The 10,784-nt window shown below is 38.2% G+C and overlaps 1 protein-coding gene across 6 annotated transcripts in view; it reads left to right on the top strand.

The window, feature by feature from the left end:
* Positions 1-10,329, top strand: part of NEIL3 (nei like DNA glycosylase 3) — a 61,166-nt gene extending 50,837 nt beyond the window's left edge. For 2 of the 6 annotated variants that reach the window (XM_063664298.1, XM_063664300.1), the window contains one exon: positions 9,008-10,329. In XM_063664298.1, coding sequence (XP_063520368.1) covers positions 9,008-9,199 — 192 coding nt within the window. In that variant the 3' untranslated portion in view covers positions 9,200-10,329. Of the gene's footprint in view, positions 1-383; positions 7,212-9,007 lie in introns of those variants that run through there. The other 4 variants (XM_054485909.2, XM_054485910.2, XR_010126177.1 and 1 more) reach the window with 3 other exon arrangements.
* Positions 10,330-10,784: the final 455 nt, after the last annotated feature.

Genomic DNA, 10,784 nt, shown 5'->3' on the forward strand with positions numbered 1-10,784 from the left:
ACTAGTAAGTACTAGTAGCACATATGTGGCTAATAATCCAAGGTAAGAATTTGTTCTTCCTGACTTCAGCGCTACATCAAAACCTTTGGTTTATGCATTGGATAAAGTTTATCAGAAAAACAATTTACATGCCTGGGATTTACAATAACCTTATCAAATCCTACTTAACCACACTTGACCCAAAAAAGTGATGGCACAATAGCAATTTAGCTATAGGCGATTCCTCCTGCCTTTCCAGTCTGTGGATGTGTCCCTAAAGATGAACCTAAGATAGGAGATAAGAACCTCAGGTCCGTTTAGTCAGTCTCACTTCCGGTATTCCTCAGTGTGAGCATCTCAGGCTGAGTGTGATTCTAATGTTCAGAGATACATATTTTTTCTAGTTACTCTTCATCTGAAATAGAACTGAAAAAAGAAAATATTGATACGTTTCAGCGCTGGAGCAAAGATTTTCTGGTTGGACTTTTTGAAAGAACAAATATCTGTCTTCAATGTGATACCTTCTTAAGGAATTTCCCGGGGAAAACTGGATAGTGATTTTAGACCTCAATCTCTGAACACAATGTAACTCTACCCTACAAAATTCACAGATTTCCTCCTCAAGAAGCTTCTATAGATGTAATGGGAAAATATTATTAGCAATATTCATGGTGTTGCTAAAAATATAATAGCCTTTTTCATATCACTCTTGAGGTCAAAATTAGTAAGAATAATAGAATCTGGCTAATTTAGTCTGGGTAAGTATTTGATTCTTTCTTTTCCTAAGGAAGTTTAATATTAAAATCATGACAAATCTTTGATCTTACAGGGTTTTTTTTTTGGTTGTTGTTTGATTTTTTTAGAGACAGGGTCTCACTATGTTGCCCAGTCTGGTTTCAAACTCTTGTGCTGAAGCTATCCTCCCACCTCAGCCTCCCAAAGTGCCGGGATTAAAGGCATGAGCCACCGCGCCTTACCTGATCTTACAGGTTTAACTGAAACAGACCTATAGCAGGGATATTGGTGATTACAGCAAGATTTTGATAGTTTTCAATTATTCTTAACAAAGTGAAGAAACTTCTGTAAATATACCTTTAGACAAAGGGAAGCTCAGAATTATGGCCATTGTCTGCGTGATTCAAACAAATTTGTAAGAGATGCTTCTTTTAGGATATAAGCTTTTTTAAAGGCGACGACTAATTGTCTATTTTACAATGTCAAATTAATGATAACAGCAGTGAAGACTATATGGCACTAATCACATGTGCCCAGGGTTAGCCTGAACATCATGATAACTTTTATATAAACTTGTAAATTTACCTTTTTTTCCTGCAGTGGGCAGATTTGTCCTTCCCATTCTGCAACCATGGCAAACGTTGCATCATGAGAACAGTATTGAAGATTGGACCTAACAATGGAAAGAATTTTTTTGTGTGTCCTTTTGGGAAGGAAAAACAGTGCAATTTTTTCCAGTGGGCAGAAAATGGGCCAGGAATAAAAATTATTCCTGGATGCTAATATCTGTAGATTCTCTGGCATTTCGTCTCTTCAAACTGTGTATAATGTTTGGTCCTCGTCTGTTTCATAGAAAAGTTGTAGAATATCTATGATACATTGAAAAGTTACTGCAATATTTGAGAACTGTTCTTTTTTTTTTTCTTGTGTGTGCCATCTTTCCATCGTTGGCTACGTGTTTTCTTTTTGCCTTGATGAACGTTCTATGTATTTCATTGGATATACAGCATATTCCATTTAGGATGTGTATTTAATGCATTTAGTAATGACAATAAAGTGTTTTTAGTATGCTTGTAGTCTCTTGTAACTGGGGAGAAGCAGTGTTTTTTTTTAGGAAAGGATTATGCAACACAATAAAATAAGATATTCTGTCTGTAGTGAATACATTTCTCATGTACTAACACTATTTATAATATATGATTAAAGATATTTCTTGTTTTATTAAATAATAATAAATAAGATCTCCTTTATGAAGAAGTCTATTTTTAAAATTCTGTGCAACCAACATTAAGTTCCTGTTAGATGCTGGGGCTATGCCAAACCTTGTATGACTTCCAATTTGTGTTCTCATGTAAAGTGATGGGGATGCAGACTATAAAAGTAACATTTAAGAAAAGAAGAACTTGCGTGTAGGTGTTTAAAAGAGAGATTGATTTATATTTTTCTAATGCCTTCTCCCCGCTGCTTTTATTTAAATTTTAGCACAGATCACTATGATTGTTCCTCCTCGATAAAAAGTCACTCTTAAGGTGTTTCTGTATGCTTGTAAAAAAAAGTCCTGTCAGAGATGGTTGAATCTATTTTTTCTTAAAGGACAGCACAAAGGTGGCTTGAACCACTTTCCTATTCTACCACTAATTTTTCCATGCAGAGCTATAGAAGTTAATAGCACATGAAATTATTGGCAAGAACAAAACATGTTTTATAGTTTTATAAGTATTTTGTTTTGACTCTACACTGAAAAGACAGGACCAACCTAGGATGAGTGATCTTCACCCAAATTGCTCAACAGGGCAGTGACTCTACAGAACGGACCAGGAACTGGACTGGACAGTTGACAGTCTTAGCTGCCCTGACGTGAAGTACATAGAGAGTACATTAAGAAGGAAACTGCAAGCTAATTGTGCAATAAAGAGGAAAAAAGGTCCACTGCAAAAAGGACTTCCATGAAGTCTGGTCTCCAAAAATGTGCATGTTAATTACACGGAAATGTAAGTAAATGAAACAATAGGTTATATGATAAACTTACATCCTTATCCTAATAAGAAATGTACAGGATCTATATGAGGAAACTTTTTTGAGACAGGGTCTCACTCTGTCCCCCAGGCTGGAGTGCAGTAGCATGATCTCGGCTCACTGCAGCCTCAACCTGTCGGACTCAAGTGATCCCCTAGCCTCAGCCTCCCGAGTAGCTGGGAATACAGGTGTGTGCCAGCATGCCGGGCTAATTTTTGTATTTTTTGTAGAGACAGGGTTTGCCACACCGCCCAGGCTGGTTTCTTCTGGGCTCAAGAGATCCTCCCACCTTGGCCTTCCGAAGTGCTGGGGTTACAGGCGTGAGCCATCGTGCCCAGCCTGAAGAAACTTTCGTCTGAGAGGCCCAAAGAACCAGATGCATTCTGGTTCAAAGAAGAACAAAAACAAGTTCTTGTTTGGAAAGAAAGATTGTTTAAAAGACAGCATTCTTTCAGACTTAATTCTATTATAACAAAATTTCCCATAAAAAATCTCAGTGGGGGTTTCTGCCTCCTCGTGTCCTGGTGAGCTCCAGCTGAACCCAACCTTCCCATAGATAACGTCTAGATTCTGGATAAAATCAAAAGCACCGCTGGAGAGTGAACTAAAGCAGGCAGATTCTTGAGGGCTGTGAGATTTAGAAGAAAGAATAAGCTGGAGGTGATTTCCCATTTTTTACAGCTTTTGTCCTGAGGGCAGAACAAAAACAATCAAGTAGGCCAACCAAAACTTCAGTAGAAAACCTGAAGTATTTCTCATCTACAGAATCAGCAGGCAATTTTGGCAGCCACAGCCACTGAGAAGTAAGGGGGAAATCTCAGAAAGGACATGGAGAGGGGGAGCCCCACATTCTGTGAAACTCTGCTGATGTCATTGACCACTGAACCATACATGCATGGGACAAACTGAACACAGAGCAAGCTAAAGATAAAAGAGCTGAGCCGGCCAGGCGTGGTGGCTCACACCTGTAATCCCAGCACTTTGGGAGGCCGAGGTGGGCGGTTCATGAGGTCGAGAGATCAAGACCATCCTGGCCAACGTGGTGAAACCCCGTCTCTACTAAAAATACAAAAATTAGCTGGGCATGGTAGCGCATGCCTTTAGTCCCAGCTGCTCTGGAGGCTGAGGCAGGAGAATCGCTTGAACCTGGGAAGCGGAGGTTGCAGTGAGCTGAGATCTCTCCATTGCACTCCAGCCTGGTGACAGAGTGAGACTCCGTCTCACAAAAAACAAACAAACAAACAAAAAACAGCTGAGCCAAGATAAGACCTGCCATGCAAGAAAGAGATTTTGCAATTTGAATCTAACCAAATTAATCTGCTGCTGAGATAAATACATCAACACTCTTTAGAAGACTACAGCAGGTCCTTGAATAACACTTCATTCAACATCATTTTGTTGTAACTAAGAAAAAAAATCACTCTCAGCCAAGGCCACTATCTGTGTGGAGTTGGCATGCTCTCCACATGTCTGCATGAGTTTTCCTCTGGACACTGGGTTCCTCCCACATCCCAAAGATGTGTGCTTTCGGTGAACTGGCACATGTTCATGGTCCCAGTGTGAGTGTATGTGTGAGTGTGAGTTGGCCTGTCATGGGAGGGCATCCTGACCAGGGAGAGTTCCCACCTGGTGCCCTGAGCTGCTAGGATGGGTTCCAACCACCTGCAACCCAGAACTGGAATAAGTGGGTTGGAAAATGAATGAATATGAATTACAAGAAAATAAAAATTTGCCAAGTATACAATAATCATACAAATGCCCATCAACACAGTACAAAATGTTTGCAAACATTTATTCTGTGAGTTAACTCATCACTACTACAACCACCATCAGTCCCTCCAAAATTTGGGTGACTGAGAAAAAAAAATTGACTCTGACTGCAGTGTGGAGGGTGAATGCATTCATTCACCAAAATTTGAGTAACTATTTTGTTTTTATTAATCTTTCTTAAATATATGTACAGCTCACGTTTATTTTAGTGTTTAACATTAGAAGTCTATTCAGAAGTTTGATGATGTTTTTGTGACCAGAAATATGCTGTAGGAATTTAACTCTGGTTTATATCAATTAGCCTTTGTGAAAATTGGTTCTGTTTTACATTATTTTGCTTAAAGTCACATTTTCCATGAACCTATCGATGATGTGAAGTGAGAACTTACTGCATGCCAAATCCAGGGTCTTCACCATATAATAGCTATACTATTCAGGATACAGTCCAAAACTACACAGCGTATGAACAATCAGAATGATGTGACCCACTTTTAGAGGAAAGACAATCAACCAAGACCCACCCTAAGATGGCCCAGATGTTGAATAGTAAACACAGATTTTAAAGCAGCTATTATAACTATGTTCATTGAAGTGAATGCTAAAGGGAAATAAAACCAGATGGAAATCCAAATATTCAAGAGGCAATACAGAAAATATGAAATTGCAAATATCTAAAGGAATATAAAATATTTTTTCCTCTTAGTTTATTTAAAACATATGGGACTTTTAAAGCAATAAATTAGCTTGTGAAATTTACAATGCAGGTAGATATATGTGACAACTGTATCATAAAGGATGGAGAGATTGAAGGACCTATTATATGAGTTTTCTACATTTTATGTGAAATGTTACCATATTAATTCTAATTGTACAAAGTTAATTACGTGTTTTAATTATCTATTACCAAATTTGGGAAGTTTGCAACCATTATCTCTTCCAATACTTTTTATTTTGAGATGGAGTCTCGCTCTTGTTGCCCAGGCTGTAGTGCAGTGGCGCGATCTCGGCTCACTGCAACCTCCGCCTCCCGGGTTCAACTGATTCTCCTGCCTCAGCCTCCTGAGTAGCTGGGATTACAAGCGCCCGCCACCACACCCGGCTAATTTTTGTACTTTTAGTAGAGACGGAGTGTCGCCATGTTGGCCAGGCTGGTCTTGAACTCCTGACCTCAGGTGATCTGCCTGCCTCGGCCTCCCAAAGTGCTGGGATTACAGGCGTGAGGCACCACGTGCGGCCTCCAATACTTTTTCAATCCCATACTCTTCCTATTCTTCTGAGACTCCAGTGATACAAACGTTAGATTATTAGATTGTTATTGAGATCCCCAAGGAACATAGGCCAGATCCCTGAGGCTCTCTTCCTTTTTTCCAGTCTATTTTTCTCTCTCTTTTGTTCCAATTGAGTAAATTTTATTGATCTGTCTTCAAGGTCACTGAATCTTTTCCGTCATCTCCACTCTACTATTGAGATCATTCAGTGAGGTTTTATTTCAATTATTATATTTTCCATTTCTATTACTTCCCCTTGGTTTTTTAGAAATATAATTTCTGGGGTTTTTTTGCTAAGATGTTCTAGTTTTTTCCCCTTTGGTTTTGGGAGCATGTATAATTGATTCTTGAACATTTTTGTGACATCTGCTTTAAAATTGAGATAATCCCCAAATCTGACGAATCTCAGTGTTGTCCTCAGTTGAGTATCTAGTCTCATTCAGATGGCTGTTTTCCTGGTTTTGAGCATGACAGGTGATTTTTTTTTTTTCATCATACCCTCGATGTTTCAGTTATGTTAGGAGAGTTTAGATCCTATTTTAATCTTCTATTTTAGCATGCCATCTGCCTGTTTAGGTTTAGTGTGTAGGTTCTGGCCTGCACTGTAGGCTTTGGTTTCAATGACAGTGTCATTTACAGAGCCCTTGCAATGCAGTTCTGTTCTTTCTTCTGGTGCTGCTGTGGCTCCTTATCAATCCCCACTGGTGCAGTCTGCGGGCACAGGTGATCCCCTGGGTTGCCTGCTGTTTCTGGAGTTGGGGAGAGCAGATGTCTCTGTGCCTGTGTTTCCTTATGCCACTAGGTGGAGGGAAGCAGTTACTATTGTCCCACATCAACTACATTGACTCCCACAGCAGCAGAACCTGGACAGAGTTGTCAGATTTCAGAGCCTGCATCTGTTAGTCCTATGCTTAACTTGGGAGAAGCAGTATGGTCTGCTGGTATTCATCTCTTTGGAGTTTATCTGCCCATTTTCTGGTATTTCAAACCAGCATCACAAGAATATAAAATATTTTAATGATGGGAGAAAAAACTGACAGTCAGATAGACTGTGAGGAAGACAGTGATTTCGAGAGCCACTGTTTATTGAACCTTTCTTTGCAACAGCCGCTGTGCTGAATATTTGCCACAGATCACTTCACTTAATTCTCTTGACCACTTTGTGTAATAGACTTTGTTGCTGTTGTGGTGGTGTCGCTATTTCTAATTTTTCAGTTAAGGAGACTTGGACTTCTGTAGGTTAAGTAGGAAGTGTGTCTGTGTCACACAAGCCATGGTTTGAATGAACTTTGTGAAGCACTAATGCCCACACCCTGAATAAGCTATTCTCCTTTTCATTTATTAAGGAAAAGTAGCTGTAGCCAGAATTGCATGTCTTTAATATGTACAAATATCTAAGAGTCATCTATGTAGGAAAAATAAAGGGAAAAAATACACAAATGAAAATAATTGTGGTATGATGAGATTATGGTCATTTTTCTTTTCTAACATTTATGTTAAATTTACAATGTTAAAATTTCCATAAGTTCATTTTAAATTCTCATTATACATTTTAGTTCCATTATTTTATTTTTAAAAATCCACTGTTTTCATGTACTTTCTAAAGGTACTTATCATTGTATATTATAGTTTATCAGTATTGGCAAATTGGGCAAGGAAATGAAAAAGCAAGTATTCTAATGGGGTTCCTAAAAGATGAAACTTCTTCTTTTTGTGGATGTCTTTACAGCACTGATATCTTTTCTGGAGTATACTATGGTCTGCATCATGTTGTATTTGTCCTCTCTGCATTTGTTAATGTTCACTTGCTTAAGAAATTATATATGACTCTTCCTTATTCTTCACAGAATCTTACCAAGTATTGTATTTTGCATACAGTAGAAATTTGGTAAATATTTGTTAAACTTCGTAGATGGAGGTTTAATATAATGTCAGTCTATTGAACATTTTTAACCTTGTTACCGCTATTCAAACATGAAGGCAGTGAAATGTCATTGAAAAGAGTGTTACTGGAAAATTCCCAAGTATCTAAAAGCTGTTAAATCTTTCCAGTAATTTAAATGAAAGTCCCTTTTTTTGGTATTTTCTAGAACTTTGCTTACGGATATACAGGCCAAAATTAATTAGACCAAAGGACATGCATTCAATAAAAGGGAAAGAAGATACAAAAATAATGCTGCCTCACATCTACACTGTATTTAGGGACATATAGAGATGAGTAAATATAATTATATCTTACAATGTCCATGACTTTGAACCTCTTCCTTTTTTAGAAAACAAAGCCAACTGATTTAAATAAATGTTTAATTCAGTTAATCTCTGTTGAACACCTACTATGTGAAAGATTCAGGAACAGGTATTTTTAAAGCCATCTTGTAGATACATAAATGAGGAAGAAATGATAAGGGAAAATAAGCACTTTAAGCAAAGTGCTAAAGGTTGCAGAGAGGGAAATTTCACATCTGATTCAGGAGCTGGGAGAGCTTCAGGAAAGAGATAGGAAAGAGCTGACATGTCACCTTGATGAGGATTTGCATATGTAGAAGGGCATTTTAGGCAGTAGGCATAGCATATACAAAGATCTCTAAGAGCAGCTGCACAAGAAGGTGTCAGCAATAGAAGTATTCCTGTTTGGCTAGATCATAGGGTACATGAAGGAAAATGGGGAGATAAATGTGTAAAAGAAGAATCAATTCCCATTTCATAAATGGATCCTGGGATGGGCCAGTTCTGAGTTCTGAGAATACAAAAATAAATAAATCACTCTCTCCTTAAGGAGCCCATGGGCAGATAAGCAAGCCAGTGTACACTGGGATACATGCTAAAGTAATGACTCAGAGGAACTCAAACAAATGAAAAAAAATGATCAATTCTACCCGTGGTGTGGGAGATGGGATGCATGGTGGTTAGTCCCTCAGATTCTGAATAAAATTGAGTCCTGGAGTCAGACTGCTGGCCCCAAGAGCTGCACCAGCCCTGACGGTGACCTTGACCATACGACCTTGATCTCAATGTTTTACTAAGTTTTGGCTACTGTGTGCTAAGTCTTAGATACCTCATCTGTTAGATGGTGACAATAACAGTACAGTTCTTAGCAGGGCTGTTGTGAGGATAAAATAAAATATCCACATGAAGGGTTTAGCATTGGCAGTTAAAGCTCTTGAGTTAATTTTATTAGCTTTATCATTAATAGCCCTGCTACTGTTATGTGTCACAACTATTCTCATGGAATGTTTCAGAGAGGAAATAACAATGACAATAACCTTAAAGAAGGACCTGAACTACACCCTACAGCAAGGGAACTAAAGGTCGAAGGAACAGTGCAAAAGCTGTTTTTGTTTAGGGAACAGAGCCCAGAAGTTCAAAAAGAAAGTATTTGGAAGAGATGCTGGGGTGAGTATTATGGTTCCAATGAGACATCAAAAATTTAGAAATGGAAAACATTAAAGAACTCATAAAAGTCCTTCATACAGGATGAATTTTGAGATCCAAAACCTCAGATTAACCCAGGCACATATTATATTCTAGATAGAAATCATGTATCAGAACAATGAGTGTTATTACGAAAACTAATCTCTTTCTCTCTCTACTTTGCAGCAGAGATTGTGGCTTCAAGTGCATGGAAACACTGAATATATAGTGTTTCTAGAGGAGCAGATTGTAGGGTCACATGGTTTCACCCTGTGATGGATCCAAGTAGTTCCAGAGTCACATTCATTGAAATCTATTCAAGAAGGGGTAAATCCTGTACTCAAAGGAGGGCCTGGGGAACAGCAGAGAATGGAAGAAACCTATTGTTCTACTTTCTATTTATTATTTGAATCTTATTGGCTTCTCTAATAAAAGAATAATGAGGGAGGAAAAACGAAGTTAAAAAGAGATGAAGAGCTGGGTGCAGTGGCTCATGCCTGTAATCCCAGCATGCTGGGTGGCCAAGGCGGGCAGATCACTTGAGGTCAGGAGTTTGAGACCAGCCTGGCCAACATGGTAAAACCCCATATCTACTAAAAATACAAAAATTAGCCTGGTGTGGTGGTGAGCACCTGTAGTCCCAGCTACGTGGGAGGCTGAGGTGGGAGGATGGCTTGAGCCAGGGAGGTCGAGGCTGCAGTGAACCATGATCATGCCACTGCCCTCCAGCCTGGGCAACAGAGCAAGACCCTGTCTCAAGAAAAAAAAAAAAAAAAAGAAAAAAGAAGTGATGAAGAAAAAAGTGAAGACAGAAAAAAAAAAAAGATCCTGTGACTACAAACAGAAAGGGAAGGATGAAGAGGAACACCTAAAGTATCTATATTTACATGGGCACTTGGCATCTGTTTTTGGTAATCAGAAACACAAGTATATGTCATCAACATAAGAACAGTCTTCTAAATTTTTAAAACTATATACTAGCATTTTGTACTAAATGCTATCATAAAATGCAAAGCTGCAAAACAAATTCAAAGTTTCATTACAACAATTCCATATCTACCTTCCATATTAACATATCTATGTCACTCCCAATCGCTAGCATGAGTGTCTTGGTTTACATATTAATAAATACTTGCCTGCTTGTAATATGCATTTATTTTTCTCATTATTATGTTATTACATTCAGCTTGTTTGGCACCATTTTAAAGAATTTATTTTGCTATCAATACCAGAAAACAATTTAGGAAACTGAATAGAGCAGGAAAAATGTTAAATCTATGCACTTGAGTTGGTTATTGACTCCTTAGTTTAATAACTCATTTTTTCAAACCTGAATAATTTAAATGCATTAGAAATGATACAGCATTAAAAAGTGCCTTCTTAAAATGGTAAACACTGGATCTAGGATCTGAGTTTGTAGTTATTACTTATTTAAAATAAGCAAATTCCGTTGAGATACGGTCTCATTTTCAGGAATGGTCTATTAGCAGGCAGCAGTGAGCACAATTAGCCATATCAGCACATTAAAGCCTAATGTGTAAACTCAACATAGCAGCAAACACACATCCTACCATGGCCTATTAAGTAATCAGAAATGATTGCAGA

This window comes from Pongo pygmaeus, chromosome 3, assembly GCF_028885625.2.
Source record: "Pongo pygmaeus isolate AG05252 chromosome 3, NHGRI_mPonPyg2-v2.0_pri, whole genome shotgun sequence".
Classification (NCBI taxonomy): Eukaryota; Metazoa; Chordata; class Mammalia; order Primates; family Hominidae; genus Pongo; species Pongo pygmaeus.